Here is a 25946-nt window from a genome sequence, read left to right on the forward strand (position 1 = left end):
TAAAGTAGTATCAAATTATATAGTATGACATATACAGTATAAGTGAGTGAGGATGCATCACAACATGAAATTCTTTTTTTTGACAAATCATTTTATTAAATCAGTATTTACAGGCAGTTTGTGTCTCTCTCAGAGCTCAGTTTAACCCGTCTGTCTGCTGCTCTGTTTGCTAGATTTCCTGAACTAAACTTTCACCGGTTTTCTCCTGAATTCTCCCTCGCATATAATTCACCTTCTCCAACTACAGTAATAAAATCAACAACCAGGAAGTAAAGATGTGATACAGGAGGCACAAGCTGAATTCAACCATTGTTAGAACTGAAGATGTGTGCACCACTGAGTATGGCTTTATTGAGATTCTCTTCTCCCGTTCGTTTCGACAAATATATGTGAAAAACTAATTACATCTATGGGGCACAATGGACAGCCAGGTAGTCGGTCGCTACCTCTCTGCTTCACATCCAGCTGTGTCTGCACGTTCCATTTCAGGAGTGGGCCATCGGTTACTGAACACGGGAGTGGTGTTACAATTTCATACTGTCAGTTAAGACAAAAACAAAAAAAGAAAAACCTCATTCATTCATCCCAGGACATGGACGTCGCTTCAGTTACACATCACTGCACACTCTGCTGCTGCATAGCACCATCTCTAACAAAGTGCCAGCCCAAGCTTAAATATGGACATTTCCCGTTGGAGAAATCAAACCCGCTGGAAAAAATACAATCTTAGTTCATTTCATTCATTCAGTCTCATTCGCTTGCACCTGAGATCCTACGCGCTGTATGTTGGTGACGGACATGATGAAATGAGCGCACCGCTGACCAGGTGGAGCTGCAGCGGAGCAGCCCGTGATGTACAGCAGTAAATTCATTCCTCCCCCACCTCTTTGACCTGAACCTCCCTCCAGTCGCTGCCGACACCACCTTCAAATAGTGACATCTGAATTACCTGATGTATCTACAGGTTGATTTTCTTTTAAAAATGGGGTTTTGGTTCATTTTGATTAAAATACTGCTCCGACGCTGCTGCCGTCTCATACAAAAAGGCAAAAAAGCTACTTAAAAATGGACTTAAATCCACAACCCCCCTCTTCACTTGTCTCTTTTTTTTTGCTTTTACTTTTAAATAGAAATAATGAAGTGACAGTCAAAAGGAAGACAGCTGTAAAGCTTAATTAAAAAACAAAAAACAAAATAAAACGTAAACAGAACTTGTCAGATATACAACTTGACACACATAACCCTTACCCTAAGTTTCTTAAAAACAAATGGCAATTTACAAATTAGGGGTGCGCTGATAATGCAAACAGCTCATTCACCGTACAGGTACCAGTTAAATACTGCGCATTTGTGGTGAGGTCTCATCCCACACCAAACAGTTGATATGGAGAAACCGAACCGTGTCATCTTGAAAGGATTCTTTTAAGCACACAACAGATTGGGAAAATTCAAATGTTTCCCATTTAACAAAAAAAAGCAGATGTTATGTTTATTTTTTAACGCCCAATATTAAATGCTGTTTTAATGAGCAGGTGTTTGCAGGTTACGCACTTCCGTCTGTACTTGGTTGATATCAGAGCATCCCTAAAAGATAAAAAATTTAATGAGCCAATGTCTGAAAAATTAAAAACACGAAAGGTGTGAGAAGTGACGTGTGGTATTATTGCTGGGGAGAAGCTGCTGCACAGGTACCAGCTCATCTCGTTTTGCTATGGCCCATCACGTCTCCTCCCCTCTCTGCCGTCCTTTGATAAAGTCTTTGCCGCCGTCTCGAGGCATCCTGGGGACCGTAGGAGGACAGAGGTGGAGGTGAGGGGCGTCTCTTAAAGGGATCATCACAGTGAGTCCAGAAGAAGTCCATATAATCACAGTGTCAAACAGACTGGATTGGGGGAGAGAAAAGAGTATTTGACTCCTGGAGTTCCTCGCTCCCCGTCAGTTCCACACCACAGCTGGTGAGAGGAGTCGAGCAGCAGTGCGGTCGTGTTCACTGCCCGTCTGATATCATGGAACTGAGGGAAGGAAGCTTAAGGAATACAGTGCTGTCTTTGCTCTCAGGAGGTCCTTGATCTCTCTCCTCTCGATGACTGGGTGGCCCCCGGGCGCCCACTTATCTGTGCTGTCGAAACCCGTGGGTGCCGTCTGGACCGGCGGGCTGCCGGACAGTGTGATTGTTTGATCGGGTGTCCTCTGAAGGTGAAGTAGAGTTATTGCGTCCTGGCCTAGAAGATCGAGAGGAAAAGCGGATAAATTAGAGACGGCAGCCTCCTCTAACTGACACAACGTGCCTCTGTCAGCTGTACTTGTAATCATGGAACCAAAAAAGTAACACCAGGAGGAGAGGTCAACGAGGCCCCTGGTGACGCGTGGGCGCTGAAAACTCATCTGGGATTTGTTTGGAGATAGTCGTGCCTTTTTAATACCTCCTTAGTCCTGATTTACTTATTCTGTTTGTTTCAGAGGCCTCCACTTACTCTGCCTGCCCCCACCCACACCCTCCAACACCAACACAACTGGACAGTACGCTTATGCTTGAACCACTTGCACATACAGCACAGTTTATATATAGTATACTTTTTTTATTACAGTTTCTTCTTTTTTGTCTTTATTTAAATATAGTTATATTTTTGTACTTCTACTTTAACAATCTCTATTTGCTGTTCTTACTTAATCACACCAAGTCGAATTCCTTGTATACTGATTCTGTTTAACCGTTTAAACAGCCATAGTTTTCAAAATTTTTATCTTAATGTAAATCGGAAGACAAAATGCCACTGACTGTGCTATTTAAGTACTCAACAACCAAAAGTGTTATTTACTGATGTCAAGATAAATGAAGAGATCCTTAAGGTAAAATTGAGTCTTCGGCTTCTGTGAGTCATTGTTAGTGGATATTGCTACCTGTCAGTGTTGGGCTTGTCCTGAGGCGTCTCCTCTGGGCAGGCGCTGCCCAGTATTCTCTTCCTGGCCTCTGCGTACTCCGCCTCGCGCTGAGCCAAAGACTTGACCTGTGGAGTCGGCCTGTTCTGATTCAAGGGCGATCCCAGCGACCCGTTACTTGCGGGCCGCTTCAAAATGCGTATCTGAGGTGGGGGCGCTGCTGGTAGAGATTCGTCCTGTATCACCATGGTCGTCTTTATAGGAGATTGTGAAGAATTGTTACTGGACTCCCTGGAAGCAGACCAATGAGACACAGAATTATATATATATATATATATATAGCTTTATTTACAGACTCCAAGTCCAACAATTGACACAAACAAAGAAACATAGACAAACAACATAGACAGCACACAGTCTGTCCACAAACAAACTAAAAACGGTACAGTTGTTTAGACCAGTAATTCCAAAACATTTGAGTGAATTCAACAGGGATGAATAAAAAATTGAATACATTTTTTTCCTGATACTGATTTCAATGTTCTTTTCCCCAGTGGTTAAAACCTCTACACTACATAACAACTATTTGGATCATCTTTGTAACATGGGGAGAGGAGATGCTGTGGGGCAAATAACTTGTGAACACAGATGTAAATGGTAACATGGGTGGAGAAGCAGTTTGCAATTATTGATTAGAGCAGTCTGGCCATTCAAGTTTGACCAGTCCACTTAATTAAGCCATTATGGTGACCATACAGACCCACTGGATTACCTGAGGACTGTCTTATTATGATAATTCACAATATCTATAAGTCATTCCGGGTGTCTACTTTGACAGATAATCAGTCATAATCATAGTCAATCATAATCAATCAGTCACAATCCTGCCTTTAAAAAGCCTTACTTTTCTCTCTGGCTGATCCTTAGCTTCTCTTCTAACCGTTTTTCCATTTCCTGCAGGGGGGGGAGAAACAGTTCAAACATGTATTGATGTAAACAAACAACATGGTCAGCTTGGTTATGGGTGGGAATAAGAGTAAAGCAGGTATTAAGCAAGAAGACTGGATGGAAAGCAGGATTCAGTTACAAGCTATTTATACATGTGTACAACAGCTGCCAAGTCATAACAGAGAGAGTGCTCAGCCACCAACATTAGCCGCTGATGTTGACACCTAAAACTGTCAGATCAGACGAACTTCCTCTCGTACTGTCTTTATACGGATTAATCACAGTTAAGGGTGTTTAAAGGACCTTTAACTTCAGTCTGATCAGTTCATGAAGCTGCAACAACTTCTTCTTCGCCTCCGCCACGTTCTTGACGTCACGAGCTTGGCAGGCTAACGCGACGACAGCTCATGTAAAGATAAATATTGCTTAAATGTTATTAAAAATGTCACCAAATTGTCCATTTGGCGACTTAATCGGCTCGCTACCCGACCACTAGTTGATAACATGGCCGAAATGTTGTCCAGCACCAGTAGCTCGGCCTTGTAACCGAACAGGAAACCACCAAGTTAGTGCGGCGCGCTAACTACAGCTAGCACGGCTAACTGTGGAGCGCGGAGAGTTCAAGTGACAAATGATAATAACGCAAACGTGATCGTTAATGTGCACACATGCCATCTAGCCATGTAACAATCCTCCACTTTGTGCTCTGGAGCCGTAGTACACTGGCTCACCACACCGTCAGCCGTCGTCCTCGGCTCGGCTCGGCTGGACGGTCTTATGGCAAGCAGCTCAAGTTGACATTTTCCTAAAATAAGAGTTGTTTACGGTACAAAAGGCGCTAAGTTGCACCAAATTCAACACGAAACCAAGGCGGATGCGCAATCTAGTTTTAAATGAATGGCGTATATTTTCCAATCAGTAAAGTGACACAGTCAGATTTTCCACATTAGCCGTGTAATCTAAAGCTACGCTAGCATTAGCATCAGAGCGCTAGCGTTTCAGGTAGCTCGGCACTTTGAAGCGGATGGTTTACTTTAGTTTAGTGTCGCGTGAGTTCATTAACTAGTAACCAGGGGGATTAACGACGCGTCGTGTGAAGTTAGTGTGAAATCAAATTACGTTTTGGTCAACTAACTACGTCCATAAAAAGGTTGTTTCGCTCGCTCGCTCGCTTCTTGACGTTAGCTCGCCAAGTTTCTTGAAGCTATCGTTAGCATCGTTAGCATTAGCCACATTGTTGGCCCGTGGGAGTCGTGAACGTGGAGCAACCGCCGCGACAACTTCTCACACCAGACACGTAAACACAGGGGACACACAAATATATATATTCGCAATTAGTTTACAAAAAAATATAAATAACGAGTCCTTCGCTGTTTACCCCACTGTCAGCAGCTTCCTCCCAACTTTCAGCGACCTCCTCATCCATGTTTCATTTTGCTCAGACAGACACGCTGTGGAGGAGGAGGAGGAGGAGGAGGAGGCCGACCCGGACCCGGAGCGCGTCGGACCCGCCTCTCGGCTGTCTGGGCCCGTGACGTCACACTGACGGATTTCCCCACGGCGTGACACACCACCGATACGCAGCAGATCACCAAACTATGACTATCTGTGGGTTTAAATGAATGGAGGACACTTAGCACCTCACATTTAAAAAGCCTCACAATCACCACATCCCTTAGCTTATATTTGTTATGAAATTTTAATTTTTGCAGATCTGCTAAAGTGAAACATCTAGCCCATATGCCTGGGTGCTTGGACCTATAGTCTTGTCCATGTACTTGAACATCTGGGCAGATTCCAGCTGTAGATTTTCTATGAATGTGCCAGAGTTGGTTCGTATGTGGTCGCAGTATCTTATAATCATACTGTATGGGCCAGATGTTGGCCGTGGACGCATGCATATAGCCGGTTATTGTGGGCACAGAGAGATGGGTGTAAATGTGAGTATTTTTGCTCAGCTGTGTCACGTGAAATCTGTGCTCACTGTGTGTAGGCCACGGTATAATGAAAACATTTAAGCTATCTTCTTTGTCTTTGGTCCTTTGCTCCCCTCAGAGGTAAGCTATCAACCTCATTATTTATACAGCTTCCACTCCTCTCTAAAAAAAAAATGTAATCACTTCCAAGAGTGGTAAATTGATTTTCATGGCCAGGTTGGGAATGTCAGGACAGGACAGGCAGGATTCTTAGCACAAAGAAAACATTATGTGTTATGAAGCAGTCACTCAGTGAGCCATGGAGTATCTGGACACTTGAGGGCAGCATGGGTTTATTATCAACATTATGTTGTTGTTTGTAGGTCACCTGTCCTGAACATCCTGCTTTAATATGTCCAAACTTCTATGCCATCTGTTTCACGAAACAACGAGGGAAAAGACAAACACCCCTCCTCTCTCATTCTGAGGCTCTCTGTCAGTGTGATCGAGAGCCTCGAGTTGCCTGTCATGTCATATTAGTGAGTTTTAGAGGGCTCACAGCCTACATAACCATAAACTCAATAGATTCCTTGTTGGATAGTCCCGTATTTTGTAAACTGGATAACTCTTCTACAAGATGCACACAGTGATCAAATTTACAACTAGTCTCGTATACCTGTTACATTAAAAATAGGATTGGTCTCAAGTTTAGGTGGATGGTGGTGTAACCTATTTTATTTCATTTACTACTAAATGTGCAGCCTGCACATTAAAGTTGTAGTAGCCTCGTAAATTAAATAGAATATAAATCATATTCACCTACATAATGCAGGTAAACTAAATTAATTTGATGTGATTTGCATGCAAATTATTGCAGCACAACAAAAACCTTTATTTTGTAGGGGAAAATAAAACAGAAAAAGGTGTGTGAGGGCGCATGTTATTCAGTTGACACGTCAACAAAGTGAGGCCGGCATGCATTGAGAGCAGAGCCTTTGCTTTATTATTTTGCACTCTAACATTAGGCGCCCAACTAACTCAGTCTTGGAGCGTGAATCTGCTGGTTGTGGTTGTATCATAATTCCTGGCCTGAATTATTGTCCCAGTCCGCCTCAAGTGCAGTAAGACCACATCATGAGGGGAGATTGTTGTTATCAGGGTATTTGCACAAAGGTTTTGTCAATGTCAAAATTTTAAGAACAGGGTGTGTGTGTGTGTGTGTGTGTGTGTGTGTGTGTGTGTGAGAGAGAGAGAGAGAGGGGGGGGGGTCTCAACTCTTGTCTCTTTCAGAGATTACAAATCAGTCAATGTCATCTCATCATCTTTTTTGTATTTTTTCTGTCGGACTTTGTCCACTGACAGACAAGCTTGCCAGACACACAGAAATGTTGATTTATTGCTACCGGAATAACATCTGCCTCCTGGTCATAATTGAGATCAGATAAGAGATTGCTTCTATTTAAATGCTCTCATTGGGATTTTGTCCGGATACAAAGGAGCTGATGTTGACAAAAGTAAAACTGTACTCAGTGACCTGAATGGTGCACGTTCATCTTTTCTCACATACCTCATTGTCCTCATAGTCACAGTTTTTTATGTTTCATGTAGATACTTCCCATTCTATGTGTTGCTATGTTTATATGCTCAGCACTGGCCAGGAACTGAACCTGTCTGCAGACATTTGACAGTGACATGCACGCCAATGTGAACACACAGATGTGCTGCTGACACTTTCAGATCATTTGAGTTATTCACTGTTAAATTGTATTTGTGCAACTAATCAGCACAGTGCCAGCAGAGTTTTGATTGAATAGCAAGGCTTTTATGCTACCTATAATTTCCTGTACCACATAAAACAATAAAGCACCCACAGGTAACCATAAAGATTAATATGTACCGTAAGGAATTAGGACTCATCTCATGATATATCCACTGTGGAAAGCTAACATTTTATTTTGATGGTAGATAAGGGGTTAGGGTTAGGTCTCCCATGTCACCAAAAATGGAGTAGATTATGGCCTTATTTTTTCTGCTTTTAAAGTGTAAAAGAGGGTGAATTGTCTCCACTGGTAGGAAGTTAACTATGAAGATCCGTTTAATAATCCTAAACTATTAAATGCTCTTTGTAGTAGTTTGTAGTACAAAGATAAACAACCTATGTGAAACGTCTGATTTAATGATGCATACCTCATGAATGAAATGCATCAAAGAAAACAAGGACAATCCTTGAAATCAAGATTTATATGACATTCAGAAATGATCAAATCCATTTGAACAATTCAAAATCAATAGCTCAGTTTGTTCACGTTGAGTGTTAAACACTTGTTGCTGTTTCTGCAACAGTGGGAGCCTTGATTTCATGCTACAGTAATGAAGCCTGAGGTGCTGTAGGTGGCACTGTTTCCCTGCTTCAGCCACAGAGGGCGAACGTGTTTGTAATAATCACCCAGTTCTTGGAGACGGGTTGTAAACCTAATGGTCCTATATTAGTTAGACTCGTATATCACCAGTCTGAGAGTCATGATCTGAATCTGTCAACACAGAGGCTGCATGTCAATGTCCAAGTAAATCACATTAGAACAACTCAGTCATTCAAGAGGCTGTTAAATCAGCCACCTCTGCTTACTTGCCCTGAGCAGATCGAGACATCTGGTGGGTTTGACTTAAACAAGACTTCAGTCTGCAGCAGGATCCTTCTGTTACCTGTCAGCATTTTATCTGTCATCATGTTTAACCAAAACAATCTGACAAGACATCCACACATTAGTTACACAAGATGTGGAAAAAAATCAGGAGTCGAGTAAGTATAAAATCATTGTTGTAGAAAGATAAAAGCAGAATGACACTATTGAACCTCAAGCTCCAGCCTCCTCTCAACTATTACTGCTACTGCCTCTTTGTAAAATAGATATTACATCACATCCACTTAATGGAATTCAAATATAAGATATAAACATAATTCCTGGACTTGGCAAAGACACAGTTTTCTTCTTTGAAGTTCAGTGGCAAAGCTGCAGTTTTATTGAAACAACAGTTCTCCATCAGCATACAGACAATTATAAAAAAAAAAAAAAAAAAAAACTTTTACATAACTTTCAGTTTCCCTGTATTAAAACATTTGGCATAAGGTTATTGGATTCTACTGAAACAATGAGGTTTTACTTGCAAAGTTGTACATGAATCACACAAAACTGAGTGGATTGATCTCAGCACTTATGGACATAGTATCCTGTCGTGTATCCTATGATGTAGATGGACACCATAGCAACCAGAGCTCCTGCTGTCTTCACTATCATTCCTGTCCTGCCGACACACAGTCTGTTGTAGAGCCTGTGGATGTTGGAGAAAAGGAGGCAGTGTCAGAGAGTAAAACAGCTGTTGGGTTACTGTACTGTACAGTATTTTTTCCCCCATTCAACTGATAACAGGTGTAAAAGAGTATATTTTTTGACAAGAAATTAACCTTTGTTAACCCCATTGAACTCAGTATCTGCTCTTAGCTCATCCACGCCCTATGTAACGGATGTGCACTCACTCCACCCATAAAAGACGTGCTAACCAACCTGCCAAGCGGTTGTCAACCTCTTGGCGAAGAGGTTAGCATCGTCGCCTCCGGTGCGGGAGGTTGTGGGATCGAACCCCACCTAGGGCAGGCCGTGAGAAACACAACGCAGAGGGCCAGATCGACATCGGCTACAGTGGTGCCGTGACCCGGATGCCCTGGGTGGAGTGAGTTCAGCGGGGGTGAGTGTAACGGATGTGCACTCACTCCACCCATAAAAGACGTGCTAACCAACCTGCCAAGCGGTTGTCAACCTCTTGGCGAAGAGGTTAGCATCGTCGCCTCCGGTGCGGGAGGTCGTGGGATCGAACCCCACCTAGGGCAGGCCGTGAGAAACACAACGCAGAGGGCCAGATCGACATCGGCTACACCTACATCCATATGTGTGTTCTTCCCAGTAATTCTCAGTAGAATAAAAGCTTTATGTGCATTCTTTGGGTCTTTATGTTTCACCTCATCACAGTGGACTGTGGCGCCTCCACATTCATGTTGATGTTCTCCTCGTTCCAGCGATCATACTGCACAGTGCCGTCTCTGTTGGGCTCCATGTGTCCAGAGGTTTATCTGCTGCTGGGATCACTGTTCACTCACTGCTCAGCCTGCACACACACACACAAATAAGGTCATTCAAGGATCTATGTTGTCTACTGAGACCGCATGACTGAAATAACAATTTTCTAAAGGCAGGGATTGGTTGATTGCCACTCAAAGCAGACGCCATTTTACATCCCAACATTCACATAAACTCAGTTTGTACTCACCTGAGTGTGAAACAGTCAACAAGCTGCTCATGAAGCTCTGCTCTCCTGCGCTTTTAAAGCCACCACTGAGACTGAAAGCCATTCCTCCTGCTCCTGCTACAAGACCTCGGCCATAGTTCATGTGTTCACTGAGGTCAGTCGGTCATAAATCCATTGGTTGGAATCCAACTGTCGTCTTTCACCTCCTTATATGACTCCAGCTCAGTGATAAAGGGCAATTCAAACCCTGAGTGCTGTGGTTAGTCTCTGGTTTCATCCATAGACTGTAAAAAGATTTCATCAAGGTTTCATCACATCCTGTGCTGATACTGGACTGAAGAGCACAAATGCTTAGTGCTGAAGATTTCAAGATCCTCCCCCCTCCCCCCTGTGTTAACAGGGCATTTGGTTAAATAAATGACTTGTCATTTAAAAGATTTTTCTTCCACACTGAGGATAAACATGTTGCAACGGTCGGGAGTAACAGTGCCCTCTGGTGTTGATGAAATCCCAAATCTCTGCTACTCACATTTTACTGCCATTCACTAATGAAAGATGAAGTGAAGAGGCACTAATCTTAAAATGTCAAATTAGGGACATTTTAGAGAAAAAAGATCAGATTCCTTGTGCTTTTTTGTGTGTCTAAATTTGCACATTGAAAACAAAGAGTTTAATTATATGGTACATTTACCACCAGTGCAAGGGCACTAGTATAGGCAAGGCAAGTTCATTTGTATAGCCCATTTTTACAGTTTAGTTTTCAAGTAGGCTAGTCTTTACACAGCATCATAACAACATCCTGAGGAAAAACTCCCAAGAAAACCCTTAACAGAGAAAAACGGGACCTTTGAGCATCCAGTTTTCGTATATTATATTATATTATATTATATTATATTATATTATATTATATCAAATTACATTACATTACATTATATTAGTTTTCGACTTTTTGTAGGAAGTTGTTGTTTCACATCGGGAGTTTTACACTGTTACCAACGCATCATTGAGACTTCCGGTGTGCCATAAGACCGCTGCGCATATTTCAGGTTTGTTGAACTGCTTTACCCGCTCCCTGAATAACGTTGTTGTTTACCACAGCCAGGGTTTTAGGGGCAGTTTCAGACACAGCCACGGGGTCTCCTGTCTACACCTCCACCGGCTGCACTCACCGGCTCCTCCGACGCGCTGCCGGTTTTGCTGCAGGAGTTTGTTTAGTAGAAGTCGCCCGTGCTAGTTTACGTTAGCTAAACGTTACCGTCAGTTAGCTGGTGTGTTAGCATCACGCGTGTACACACACACACAAACACAGAGCACACACGCACAGAGCACACACAAACGGAGCACACAGTCGGCACAGAAGTATTGAAGTACAGTTTCGCTGTCAGTTCACCCGCTGGTTTGTTCAGATACAACAACAACAACAACAACAGTGTTAGCTGCTGCTCTTCCCTCCGGCCTGTGGCTCAGCCGCGCACTGCGACCCTGTGAGCGGTGAACTGAAGCCAAACAACCACAACCGACTCGTGTTAGATATAATTACTCAAATCCATCTCCTTTATACTCAAATAATTATAATAATAAAAAATATCATTTGTTGTAAACGAATATTTCTCGAACGTCATTGTTGACAGATGTTGCCCAGGCCAGTACAGTGTTTTAGGGAAACAGCATGTTTTATTAAATCAAGTGGTGTCAGCTGGACACGCTGTGGCAAACTCATCTGCTAATTACTTATACATTCGCATTGGTCATTTTTTTTTTTTTTTACTAATCTTTTTTTTTTTTTCCTATCTAACATCGACTAAACTCACTGAGCTCAAGATCTACATAATTTAGCAAGCGAGACTGGAGCACAGCAGGCTGGGGCTGAAATGAAAACAAGTTCAGGTGATTTGATTTTGATCTGAAAACACATGTAATTAATATCTGTGTGTGTGATGTGGAGCAGGCGGTGCAGAGTGGATGCTGATGGGGGACGAAAAGGAGACCTGGAAAGTAAAAACTCTGGACGAAATCTTACTTGAGAAAAAACGCAGAAGAGAATTAGAAGAGAGAACAGATCCCAAGCGACAGAAAAATGTAAAGTATTTTAAAAATTAATGTCGGATCCATATGACATTTGCATGTTGATACAGTGTTGAAAACTATTGCAAATATCGCTTCATTTATGCCTTTGTTTCTGTTCTTTCATTTTTATGCATTCCATACAAAACATCTTTGTTTGTACTCATTTTGCAAGAAATGTGTTAATAAAAAAAGATCTAACTATGCATCTGGTTTTTGTGTTGACTCCCTTCGTTTTAATGTGGGGGCATTTGAATGATCTCTGCTCTTTTTGTCTTGCACAGTTCACACAGGGCCTTGTTCCACAGGCGGATGATCGCGAATCCAAACGAGACACTCCGGAGGAAGGAGAACTACGGGATCAAAGAATGGAAATAACAATTCGTAATTCCCCGTACACACGGGAAGACTCAACAGAGGACAGGTACCTGGAATTGTAGGAAACGATTTTTGAGTTTTGTCATAGTTAAAAATGTTATACTGCCCAGTGCCAATATCGTATTTAAAATCTCACTGCATTTTCTTCACCTTTCTGCAGAGGAGAAGAAGATGAATCACTAGCAATCAAGCCTCCGCAGCAGATAGCGAGGAAGGACAAATCTCATCACAGAAAGGAGGAGAAGAGAAAAGAGAAGAGACGTCATCGCAGTCACTCTGATGAAGGAGGTTTGTGAGACAAACTCAATTACATAAATACCAACATGTGTTTTACAGCTGCTGAGTGCAACACGTGGAGCTGTTTGTGTTTTGTGGGTCTGGTTCCACTTATGTTTTTTTTTGCTTCTACAGCAGGGAAACATGCTCGACCGAAAGACAAGGAAAAGGAGCGAGAGAGCGAACGCAGGAAGCGACAGTGGGAAGAAGACAAAGCCCGGCGGGACTGGGAGAGGCAGAAACGCAGAGAACAGGCCAGAGCTCATTCACGCAGAGAGAGGTGAGATACAGTCGTTACACGTTGTTTTAAATGTCAGTACCTGTTTTGCTGGATTGGAAAACAATGCAGACTGAAGTTCATATTGGTCAGGTCGTTGTAATGTGTAAAGTACAGCTGTTTAGTTATCCCAATCCTGTATCTTTGAATGAGAAACTTGATCAACCCAAACTAAACATCCAGCCAACAATGACAACACTGGGCTTTTGGTTGTCTGAACAGACCTCGAGTGGACTCTCCTGGGTTTTTTTTGGACCACAGGGACCGGCTGGAGCAGCTGGAGCGCCAGCGTGAACGGGACAGAAAGCTGCGCGAACAGCAAAAAGAGCAACGAGAGTTCAAGGATCGAGAGAGAAGGGCCGAGGAGCGGCGCAAAGAAAGAGGCGGTCGACGAGAAGGTTAGTCAGCAAACTGCCACGTTTTTCTACCTCCTACTAACCCTTCCTTGGGTTACTCTGACGTTAAGTAACCCAGTGAAATACAGCAGAGAGAATATTTCCTACCACCGCGATCCCTGTGAAATCTTCAGTAGTGGATAATAAGAGACGTTTCCTCTCCACAGTGCCGTCTCACCACCGCATGCTCCCTGATGAGTACGATGAAAAGCTAAAACAAAGTAACCGCAGCCGCAGTCCCACCCGCGGCCCCCGCGGAGACAGATCTGACCACAGCGAGCCACGGAAAAGTGCAGGTGAGTTCATCATCACATCACGGTGCTTCTATTGAAACTATTAACTATATAACTATATATTAACTATAGATACAGTGACTCTCAGCGAGCTCACACTTCTTCTTGTCTGCAGCTTTGAAGGAGGATAAGCCGGAGGGCAAAGACCTGCTCGCAGACCTGCAGGACATCAGTGACAGCGAAAGGAAGACCAGCACAGGAGAATCCTCCATGGGTAATGGAAGATTATACATTTATTTCATAGGCGCCTTTCTGTCACTTAAGAACACCCGACAATAAATACAAGAAAGTGCAAAATAAACAATAAAAAAACCCACAAGAAGTACACAAGATAAAAAACAGGTTAAAATTAGACAACCGTGCAATTGAATCAGTCCGAGGGAAAAGGCACTCTCACCTGTTCTTTCAGCAACATATGCAAAGATCAATATACATAAAAATTAATTAGGGCTTGACTGATTAATCGTCTGATCTGAGTCTTTCTCAGTGATAACAGTACCAACGTAAGAATACTGAATTGATTTAATTCTGATTCACAAGGTGCCAATTCGATTTGCTTCGATCTTCATTCATTCTAGAGAAAGAGACGCCAGGCGTCAGGAAAGAGATTTCCACAGAAGATGCTGCAAATTGTACAAATGTAGAAGTCTCTAACCTGGTGCATTCTTTAAAAAAAAAGTTTACATTTAAAATTGACCCAAAAGCAGTTAGATTAATGCACATTTATTTAACATGGCCCACTCCAGAAGTAAACAGTGCAGCTCTTCAGTACGGTTGTGGGTGATGATTCAAGTACGAACAAACAGGAAATTGCCATCATTAAAAGATCGATCGAAGGATTTTATGAGTCGATATCGGATCTTTCAAATGAAGGTCAATATCAATCAGAAATTCTTTTTTTTTTTTCATTCATTCAGTTTGTGGTTCTCTCATTTATATAGGAGAGCAGAATTAGCCCAGGTCTTTACTGGTGCCGGCACACAACCACCAGAATCAATAACAAGATGATGGCCGTTGCAGTAACATCTCTAATCTCCTCGCTCTTGTTCAGCATCAGGATCGGGCTCTGATGATGATGATGACGATGATGATGATGAGTCCAGCAGCCAGAGTGAGGGTGAAGAAGAAGAAGAGGAGGAGGAGGAGGGGGAGTCCGTGTCGGGCTCAGGGAGGTCTGAGCAGAGTGCAGGTAAAACTGTGACACACTCCTCCACCACGGCCACTTCACAGGGTCACAGCTTTAACACGGACTCTTCCTCCTTTACAGAGGACGTGAGCGAGGACGAACAGTCGGAGGAAGACTTTGAGGAGGAGAGGGAGAACGGAAACCACATACCTGCAGGTGGGCGACGCCACAACAGTCATGTCTATATCTGGGTGTGATCTCACTACTTATATTCCAGAGAAATAAATCCAAAATGATGGTAATGATTCAAACGTCCTGCAGCACAATTACATCGTAAATACTTGTGTTGAGTCTTGTTAAAAAAGACTATGTAACAGTTTTTTATTAAATACCTTCATGGCCAATAAAGTACAGATGTTACTAATTACATTAATGAAAGCTCTGTCGCAGAGTTTCAGTCATCAGTCATTTTATAACCTGTGACATATTGAAACATCTTTAGTGGAAAAGGCCTGTTGGCAGGTTTTGTCATTAAGTTTCACTGTTTCCCTTGGAAATAGTAGTTTGACCAGGAAAAGAAAGTCTTGGCTCCTCCTCCTGGTCCTTACTGGCTTTTTCTGGTGCTTTCTGTTTCATCTCATGGTGGTCTCATTCTCTACTTACATTTTGAACACTGAAGAAGAGGCACAGCATTTTTGTCTAATGGCATCTTTATGTGAAGGATTGGAGCTGAATTTTAAAATTATATAATCAAAAAATGACATGCATGAAAATTGTGCTTTCAGCTTCTAATTTGCAAAGATTCACAAGATATTTTTGTTTTCTACATCTCATTACGTAGACTTTTTCAAAAATGAAAACCACTGGTTTGCATTGGGGAAGTTTTAATGTGAATTTTTTTAATGAGCAGTATTTGGATATTTTATGTAGAATATTATCTAGAGTCTAATTGGAAAAAAAAGATGATTGTTACTTGTTAGTTACAGTCTTAATTTGAATGTATTGTAAATTAACAGTAGATATGGTACAGTATCACATCTCAGTATCTTGAGATCTGAATTCATTTCATAAACGTCACCGTTTCCTCTGCAGTGCCTGAGTCCCGCTTTGACCATGACTCAGAGGAGAGTGGCGAGGACATGGAAGAAGAGGACGAGGAAGAGGACGAAGCAGGAGATGGTGACCCCACCCCTCAGTCCCAGGCACACTCGCGCTCCCCCACCCCTGAAGAGAACTACATCCCTGACTCCCCCCCGATCTCACCTGTGGAGCTGAAGAAGGAGCTGCCAAAGTACCTGCCCGCTTTACAGGTGAGTTCCTCCACAACACAGATCTGCTGTCTGCCCTCGTTAATCCCAGTGTGTCCTCAGCTACATGGTGTGTGTGTGTGTGTTTCGTTCACAGGGTTGTCGCAGTGTTGAGGAATTCCAGTGTCTGAACCGAATAGAGGAGGGAACATATGGAGTGGTCTACAGAGCCAAGGACAAAAAGACCGGTATAAACACAAACATGGAGATTGATAGATTTACTGTCACTAGTTCATCCTGTCTTTTTTTTAACCACATATATGAGCATATGATATTACCATAAAAATTCACAGTTTAAAATAGATCTATTATTCCCAAGGACATGTCATGTAGTCATACAAAAACTGAAGGACTGAAACAGTTTCACATCACGGGAACGGTCTCAGGTTAAAGCTGTTGGTACAGGCAGAGATTGCTGATTTCAACATGCTTTTCATTCATTAGTCAAAATGTTTACAACTGTTGGCTTTAAACAAATACTACCTAAGAACTTAAACCAACACTAAGGAACTTTTCAACCTTCATATAATATTTTCATAATGGTACATCGACTTACAACAGGTTGAATGACACCTCTGTCATGGCCTGAGGGGGTCTGTATCGCCTTCACTGGCACTAAGCAGCTTTGAGGAGCATGGTAGGAACCCGGCTCTCACTTAAGTTTCACTTTCACTTTCGCGAGACACGACGAGGAGGGAGCAGGCAATGCGGCACCTTTCCGTCAGATTGTGTATATGTGTTTACTGAGAAATGATCCGCTGGTAACAGAAACTTAGTTTGGACGTCTTCTGTTAATTTCCATGCACCGGGAGATCAGGATGTTTATGGCGCTACGCGCTAGTGCCCATGGGAGATGGAGTCTTCCTTCAGTCAAAACACTACCGCTTTGGTCCACTGGCGCCGCCAAACTCAACCAAAACTGAAAGTTCTTTAGTACTGCTTTAAATTGTTCTTATTCTAAAATATAGTGTTACTGCCATCTATTGGACGTAAGGCTGTTGTGCACATGCCTCGAATTGAACGGTACACACATGATCCAAACACAGACAAGCAAACTGAACAGGACTGATTTGAACTGTTCCATCGCTGGTTTCTCCGGCTGTTGGTTGATAAAACATTAAATGCGGTTTGATGTTTGCAGATGAGATTGTGGCTCTGAAGAGGCTGAAGATGGAAAAGGAGAAGGAGGGCTTCCCCATCACCTCCCTAAGAGAAATCAACACGATCCTGAAAGCTCAGCATCCAAACATCGTCACAGTGAGGGTGAGAGAGTTTGTAAAGTACTTCCTTACAATAGTATGACGGTAGTCATGGATATATTAAACAAAGATCAGACCAGAAGTATACTATGCTATGACTGGTCAATGTGTTTTTAAAAGTCAAACTTATATTGCTGCCTGCTGTTGTGGGTTGCAGTGTTTTTGCGTTTACATATGGACAGATTTTTTTCCAACATGCTGGTGTGGATGTGAATTTGTTTTCACATGGAGGAGGGAAAAACTCTGTTTGCTAAATTATTTGGGTACGTGTGGACTTCCACTAAATGTAATCCAACCTTCCACCTCTTGCTGAATCAGGAGATCGTTGTTGGGAGCAACATGGATAAGATCTACATTGTGATGAACTACGTCGAACACGACCTGAAGAGTCTGATGGAGACCATGAAACAGCCCTTCCTGCCAGGTGACGTCTGACATCACTGATCTCTGCTCTGTACAATAAGAAAACAATAGGAAGATCTTTATTTCAGCCTTCGTCTCTCCGCTTATTAAAGCCTGGCTCCTCTCTCACAGGTGAAGTAAAGACTCTTATGATTCAGCTGCTGCGAGGCGTCCGACATCTCCACGATAACTGGATCCTGCACCGCGATCTGAAGACGTCCAATCTGCTGCTGAGCCACAAGGGCATCCTCAAGGTATGAGGGGATTGTAGGTGTCATGAAGGGCCCAGGGGCTGGACTGAAGGGGCTGCTGTTCATTAGGATCACCATTAACTGTTACCTAGATGTCTGGGTCTGCAGCAAAACCATATTCTGTGAAATTAGATATCGGCTCAAGACTGAAGTAGCTTTGGCTGATTCTGTGTTGAATTATACAATCGCATAATCAGGTTTTCTGCAGGGACCCACATATGGAGCAGTCAACCTAGGGGAAACACTAATACTGTGTGTAATACTGTGTGTGTCCTGTGTTACTTTGAATTACTGCACTGATCCTTGTTGTCATGAAGACACATCGTTGCGTCTCCTCCTCCTCCATCCGAGGGAAAATCCATGTGCAGTCTGTGAGAAAGTTGGGGAAGGGTTCCTTTTAATCAATCTCCGGATGATGCACAACTTTCCCCTGAGCTGACAGCAGCACAGCACTGTTAGACAAACAACACATGATTACTCAAAGTCAATTAGAGCATGAACTTCTGGCAAAATGTTGGACAGACCGAGTCCATGTTTAAATAAACCAGGTTTTAACAGACATCAGTCAGCATGAATTTTTATGTGAGCTGACAATAGCGAATACAAATCACACTCCATCATATGATTTCTCTAATCCGATACGACTACCCTGCAGCGAGCCGCACCAGAATATACCGCCTTTTGATTTCCAACGAAAGGTCAGAGCTTTAGGAAATGAGGCCGAGGCATTGTTCTCTCCTCCGGAATAAAACACAGCGGTTTTAAAGTTGTTGTTTTTTCTGTGTCATTCACTGTAGATTGGCGACTTTGGTTTGGCCCGGGAGTACGGCTCTCCGCTGAAGCCCTACACCCCCGTAGTGGTGACCCTGTGGTACCGGTCACCGGAGCTGCTGCTCGGAGCCAAGGTGAGAAATGGGAGTTCACGCTCCATCCCCACATCGCAGGAGCAGATGAAATACCTTCCCCTCAGCCTCCACACAAAACCTCACATCATCTTGATTGACCGTTTTATCCAAAGATATATCACCAGGAGAGGACAACATCTGTGAAGCATTTGGCTTAAAGATAACAAATGGCGTGAAACACTTTTTTGAGTTTTACGTGTATGATTTACAAAGCCAGACGGCAGAAGTCCAGCAGCTCAGTCAGAGCACATCCACTTTCACACAGACAAACTCAAATGTGCCAGGAAGACCGTCTACTCTATGTTTCTGCGGACTGACACTGTGTTTGTTCTTCTCTCCGCAGGAGTACTCCACAGCTGTGGACATGTGGTCAGTGGGCTGCATATTTGGCGAGCTCCTGACCCAAAAACCACTTTTCCCTGGAAAATCTGAAATTGACCAAATTAACAAGATTTTTAAGGTAAACGGCCTCATTTGCCCTCGTAAAATAAAGAAAACCCTCAACATGAAGAGCGAGGCTCTTGTGTTTACAGCCTGTTAATTCTCAGCTTTGCCTGTCAGCATGTCAGCCTGCACTTCTGCTGCGCACCACAGGGAGGAGCTCACGCTGGACGTCCACCCAGCTGATGAAGTTATTATGAGACTGAATAATTTTCAGTAGATGATGTGAATGAAGCATGACAGCCGTTATTCTACAGTCCTTAGCAGTGATGAATTAAAGTATTGAAATGTACTTGGCCTGTTCTGCAGCCACATGTCTGCGGTCTGATCATGATGGGAATATCTCGTCTGCCTCTGACAGTTTGTCCCGCTCTGTGTCTGTTGCCTGCAGGATCTGGGGTCACCCAGCGAGAAGATCTGGCCCGGCTACGGCGAGCTGCCCGCTGTGAAGAAGATGACTTTCACAGAGTATCCCTACAACAACCTGCGAAAGCGCTTTGGAGCGCTGCTTTCAGACCAAGGCTTTGACCTCATGAACAAGTAGGACTCTTAAAGGCACTCTCTCTCACACACTGCACTGCATCCTAACTGCACCAGCACCAGCCCAATCATCGGTTTCCCAGCTGTTGCACAAACTCAGACTGACCCGTTTTCCTGTTGGAAGACAGGATATGATAGATTTGGAGATTTTTATTTGTCAATATACAAAAATTAAGCTCAAAGATTTTGACCTTAAATCCTTTTCCATTTCTTTTTTGTGTATGTGGATCTGTTGATGATGTTTAAGACCTATTGTGTGGGCATCAACACATTTACCCACAAACACATCTTAATTTTTCCACCTACCCACAAATACAACTTGCATAGATTTCTACTTCTATATTTGAATAGTTGGGGGAAAAAATCAAATCAAGTTTCTGCAACGTCAATCTTGATTTTAGGTTGATTTTGATTTTTTGGTTTTCCACATGTCCTCTGGCTGTACAGTATCATAACGGGGAAATGCAGAACACAACTACTAAACGATTGGTCGAACACCAACAAAAGCAGAGAGAACTTTTTCTACCCCTGGACTATAAAAAATGATAGGCCTAGGTGGTCATGCATATTAACGTACATACGAAGACGGACATAATAAATCAGTCTTCATGTCAGCATTGCTGTCACTCAGGTGGAGCTCAAAGAAGAGTCACATAGTTTGAGACAAATTTTGAATTGTATTTTTCACTTCCCTGGTATGTACATCGAAAACTACGGCGTCTGCCTGGATCGAGTTCAAGTCATTTATTCAAAATTTTGTGAAATTTGTCTTTGTGATTTTTGGATATTTATAGATTTACTCCATGCCAGTCTTACACTGTAGGTGGAACTGGATTTAGATACTTTCTGGGTTTTTTCTTTAGTTCCTGCAGCAGCTTATTAACACATGGCCCATGACGTACACATTCTCCAAGTTTAGAGGTGCTTGAGTTTTGAACATTTTAATTGATGTTTTCTGAGTGTCACTCTAATAACAGATTAGTTGAGGCGACCCGCGGTGCAGATTTGGAGATTTAAAGACTTAAAGTTTGGTCTCATGGATCACTCATAATGAATAATTCATAAGAATATCCACATATGTATCACATTATGAGATATCTGTTGGCAGTGTTTTCAGTCTTATTATTGATAGAACACATACCCGCCTCCTGCGCCAGTGAAACGGAAAATGTCCACCACTAATATCAGAAACAATCGGTGTGACTCCAACAGTGGAAATTGCCTTACTTGGATGAACGCAGTGCAACGCTGTCAGAGTCTCTTTCTCTTTCCAGAGCTTTTTATTCAGTCAGTGCGTTTCTGGCGAGCTCAGTTAAAACATGACAACAGTAGCGGACTGGTAATTCATCAGCATGCCTCAGCAGCAGCTTCGTTCCATCCTCTTGTTCCGTTTCTAACACACACACACACACACACACACACACACACACACACACACACACACACACACACACACACACACACACACAGCATAGTGACTCTCCACACTCCAGGAAAATGTTTCAGAAAACACACACACAGTGATAGGTTTATAATTCTTTCCCGCACATTCCAGAGATCGGCCGAGTGTAGCAGCTGCAAAGAGAGACGAGCTTCTCTGCTCTCAGATCTTCACCACCCACTGAGCCCGTTGCCCACACCTGTAAAATGACAAAACCACAGCTGCAGAGGACGGCAAACAACATGTCCACTGTGCGCCGCAGGGATCACGCCTCAGTGGAACTTTGGCGCCCGGCCAGCGCCGCCAAAGCTTTCCAGCTCGAGAGGCTTCAGACGGAGCAGTGTAGTGAAGTGTAGGTGGAGGAGGTCGACAGGTGGACGTCACGGAGCTGTGGAATATCACACACCCATGCAGAAGATGCATCTACGCTCCAGTTTGAGCAGGAGCTTCACACCTGCATTACTTTATACTTAAAGGGATAGTTCAACATTTTGGCAAATTGGCCCATTGCCATAATCCCTATAGTCATAGCAGTAGGTTCGTTACCTTTATTTGTCGGTGCAAGGTGTTTTTAGAACGGCGGAGCCGAGCAGCGAGCTGCTCAGAGCTACGCTACGGAGGCTCATGAAATTTCTTGGTTTCCCTCATCAAACTCGTTAAATACACAATCCAACAACTCCAAAATGCTCCCGTGGACAAGTTGTGACCTGCACATTCACCACGCTATGAGATAATAACAGAACGTTACGACGAGAAATTCATGCAAAACAGCTAATGCGCATTGCCTTCAGGGACAGTTTTTCAGCAATCAGTCTCTGTATTTACCTAGAAAACAACTCTGTCTGGTAATGTTCTGTTATTATCTCATAGCATGGTGAATGTGCAGGTCACAACTTGTCCACCAGAGCGTTTTGGAGTTGTTGGATTGTGTATTTGATGAGTTTGATGAGGGAAACCATGAAATTCCATTAGGCTCCATAGCGTAGCTCTGAGCAGCTCACGGCTCTGCTCCGCCGTTCTAAAAATAGCTTGCACCGACAAATAAAGGTAACAAACCTACTGCTATGACTATAGACCAGAGCGGCATTTTTATGCAAATGAGAATGACTGATGCATCCTGGGTAATTTAGGGGCAGTGCCCGGCATCCCTCCATTGAAAAGTTCAGCCTAACTGGCTTGACAAACTAACTAACAAAAAGTTGGCTATTAACAGGCTATTTACAGACAACACTTAGCCAAAACCTCCCCGGTGATTCGACCAAATTCGTGTAGATGTCTGGGTAAGAAATTTCTGGCCACTGTGTGGAGTCATTGATCATTGTGGGAGGCTAAAGGAGCATACCGGTAGATTAATTAATTGTAATTTTTCAAGATAGCGTGAACGGTGGGTTTCAAAGAGGGTGTCAAAATAATTATGAGAAAGAAACAAAAAATAAAACATTCAAATTGATTGTTAGTTAGTCTACGCTCCATCAAAACACAAAAAGCCACTGAGTGCAATTTAAAAATGCCGGGTGCTGCCCCTAAATTACCCAGGATGCATCAGTCATTCACATTTGCATAAAAATGCCGCTCTGGTCTATAGGCATTATGGCAATGTGCCAATTTGCCAAAATGTTGAACTATCCCTTTAAATCCTGTGTGAAATAATCCCCTAATACCGATCCACTGACTCCAGATCAGAGGCCAGTTTCACAGAGATCATTCAGACTGGTCTCTGGTCTCGGTTCAGCCTTAGATTTGGCTGAGTGACCAGTCTGTTGTTAGTCAGAGTTTGATTTGACTGCTCATCCAGATGCAGAGCTGGACGTCCCATCTCCTCGTTGGGCCTCAGGTACAGACAGCTCCGATTGGCTCAGATACAAATCAGCAGGACGCACAGGTGCACAGCATTCTCCAGATTCCAAAACAAAAACAATAATTAAGACACAAGGGGACGATTGTCTCCTTCAGAGAACCACGCTGACCCAGACGTTAGATCCAGGATCAGTCTGCGAGCCCTTTCAAAGACGCTATGTTTGATTAAAAAAAGAAAATCCTTCCCGGGTTGAGGTTCATGATGAACTGCACCACCGTCTCCCGCACAGAAAATTCCAATCACACATAGTCAGAAAGCCAATTATCACAATTGAGCAGCTCTGCATTACACTGTGTTGATGCTGCCTGGTACAATCAGGCCAAAAGCTGTTTGATGGTGTGTCCACATTCTCAGAGTGGATGATATTTAGTTTTACAGCAGCAGCCTGATTCTTAGATTATTGTTTGTTTGCCGTTCAGAGTTTCTCAGAGCGATATCATTGAACCTGCACATGTGAGTTAATCTCATTCCCACACGCATCATTCCTTGGCTGTTTTCTTGTTTTTATTTCTCTGGCTCTGGCACAAAGAGACGACGCCTCCGTTTAATCCCTCCTGCTGTCGAAATTAGAGATGAGAGGGGTCTGGCACCAGATTAACTCTGAACCAAAATAAATCTGGATTGAACCTGTGCTCTACTCGCTAAATCCTGAGCCGCCATCGCTCCCTGTTTTCCAGATTCCTAACTTACTGCCCCAGCAAGAGGATCTTGTCTGACGACGCGCTCAAGCACGAGTACTTGAGAGAGACGCCGCTGCCTATCGACCCGTCCATGTTCCCCACCTGGCCGGCCAAGAGCGAGCAGCAGAGGGTGAAGAGAGGCACTAGTCCTCGTCCACCCGAGGGAGGCCTGGGCTACAGTCAGCTGGTAAGGACATTAGGCTCCACTTTCTCCATTACATACGGCTACCAGGCTTTCGGAGCGCCGTCTGTGTTAAATAGATTACAGACCTACAGGCTTCTACTTTGTGTCGGCGTATTTCCTCCTTGTGTTTTCCATGATGAGCACCTTTTAAGTCTTAATGGTCCTCCCACCCAGGAGCTGCTGTTTTTTTTGTTTGTTTTTTGAAGATGATTTTCTTCACTTTTGTGTCTCAGTTGTAAATGAGACCATTTCTGTCTTTGTCTGAGTTTTATTCACGGCTAGAGAAGCTTGTGAAACCAAGGAGGAATATTAACAGTTAAACAGACAATATTAATAATATATATCCTCTCTTTAGTTATTTGGTTCTGTACCAACGTTTTTTTTTTAAGTATATTTTTGGCTTTTTTTGCCTTCATTTGATAGATCAGTAGAGATAGACAGGAAAGGGGGAGGCAGAGAGAGGGGGAATGACATGCAGGAAAGGGCTGCCCGACGCGGGATTCGAACCGGGGCCGCCCGCGATGAGGACTATAGCCTTTACATGGGGCAGCCGCCTTAACCACTGCGCCACGCACCGCCCCCGTTTTTTTTTTTAAATGTATATTTTCTGGGGCTTTTTATTGCCTGTAATCGATAACACAGTTGAGAGAGAGAGAGACAGGAAATAGGGAGGCAGAGAGGGGGAATGACATGAAGGAAAGGGCTGCCCGATGCAGGAATCGAACTGCAGTGCCAAGTGAGCATTTGAATTGATGTGATTAAGGACAAATAGCCTCCACAAATTCTAATAAACATGTAGAATACAATCAGAATGTGTCATTAGGACAGTTTTCGAGAAGGGGTCGAGTGTAGTTTCGATCAAATCCATGATAAGAAATTAAAGTGTACGTGATTTTCCAGCAGTAAAATGCGTCTCTATCGTCCACACAGGGCGACGATGACCTGAAGGACACAGGCTTCCACCTGACGACCAGCAACCAGGGAGCGTCTGCAGTCGGGCCAGGATTCAGCCTCAAGTTCTGAGTCCAACTCGGCAGGACACTCGGCTGCCATGACGGGGGGAACGAGGGAGCAAAGACTTTTGGGACTGGTTGGACGGTGTCACCGGGTTCACCGCTGAACACCAGGTCCTTCAACTGATGGGTGACAAGTGTTACCATGTAGTCAGGACTGTCTCACAGCGCGACTGGTGGCTCAGACATGTTGAATCTCTTTCCCTCAACGTTTCTTCTGTGTATTTTCGAGCCATTTCACCACATTTGCTCATAAACAGGAGACACAACCATAAATCTGTTAGACGTTTAGCTCTCATGTTCGACTGTTGTTTTATTTTTTCTTTTATACTTCATGAGAGAGGACCAGCTTTTATAAATGGTTGGTATTTCCTGGCTGCCTGAGCTACTGTATAATGATGCAGCACTGGCTGTTTTCCCTCCAGCTTAATGTTAGAAATGTACTCGGGGGGCTGTCGGCTCGTTTGCTGACAGGGGGACGATGTTTTTTCTAGAAATAAAGTTTGAAACTTTGTTTTGTCTGCAGTTTTCCCCGTATTTATAAACTCTGTCCAGGCTGTGCAAACAGCAGCGCACACTGCCAAAGAAGAAAAAAAATGAAGGGAAGTCGAGCCTTTCAAAAAAAAAAAAAAAAAAAGCAGCCTTGAACCCAGCTTGGTAGTCGCTGTCCAAAAGTGATGTCATTCTTTGCACTGCACACTTTGTCTCAGTACTTTGTTCTTTCAGTGGAAAAGAGGCCCAGACTTCGCTCTGCCTTTTGTTTTTAAATATCTCCGCAGCTTCAGTATTAAACCAATAAATTCTTTGATT

General features: G+C 43.3%; 2 protein-coding genes across 3 annotated transcripts; one reads left to right on the forward strand and one right to left on the reverse strand.

The window, feature by feature from the left end:
* Nucleotides 1-366: 366 nt before the first annotated feature.
* On the reverse strand, nucleotides 367-11756 carry szrd1 (SUZ RNA binding domain containing 1). Its single transcript, XM_083975469.1, has 5 exons — nucleotides 11746-11756; nucleotides 5207-5277; nucleotides 3785-3834; nucleotides 2902-3171; nucleotides 367-2222 (listed from the first exon to the last, which is right to left on the reverse strand). Exons 2-5 carry the CDS (start codon nucleotides 5252-5254, stop codon nucleotides 2111-2113), a joined length of 480 nt encoding a protein of 159 aa, XP_083831595.1. The 5' UTR covers nucleotides 5255-5277; nucleotides 11746-11756; the 3' UTR covers nucleotides 367-2110.
* On the forward strand, nucleotides 11065-25650 carry cdk11b (cyclin dependent kinase 11B). Of its 2 annotated transcripts, none has more exons than XM_083975464.1 (19): nucleotides 11065-11092; nucleotides 11995-12125; nucleotides 12395-12534; nucleotides 12649-12776; nucleotides 12900-13044; nucleotides 13264-13439; nucleotides 13604-13732; nucleotides 13845-13943; nucleotides 14781-15071; nucleotides 15948-16165; nucleotides 16260-16350; nucleotides 17304-17425; nucleotides 17740-17845; nucleotides 17956-18077; nucleotides 18872-18979; nucleotides 19323-19439; nucleotides 19812-19960; nucleotides 23937-24126; nucleotides 25054-25650. In XM_083975464.1, the coding sequence occupies exons 2-19, from the start codon at nucleotides 12009-12011 to the stop codon at nucleotides 25144-25146; spliced, it is 2541 nt and encodes an 846-aa protein (XP_083831590.1). In that variant the 5' UTR covers nucleotides 11065-11092; nucleotides 11995-12008; the 3' UTR covers nucleotides 25147-25650. The 2 variants fall into 2 exon arrangements, with proteins under 2 accessions (XP_083831590.1, XP_083831591.1); XM_083975465.1 differs by lacking the exon at nucleotides 11065-11092 and having other exon boundaries at nucleotides 11802-12125; nucleotides 14781-14918; nucleotides 14997-15071.
* Nucleotides 25651-25946: the final 296 nt, after the last annotated feature.

This window comes from Trachurus trachurus, assembly GCF_905171665.1.
Source record: "Trachurus trachurus genome assembly, chromosome: 7".
Taxonomy (NCBI): Eukaryota; Metazoa; Chordata; class Actinopteri; order Carangiformes; family Carangidae; genus Trachurus; species Trachurus trachurus.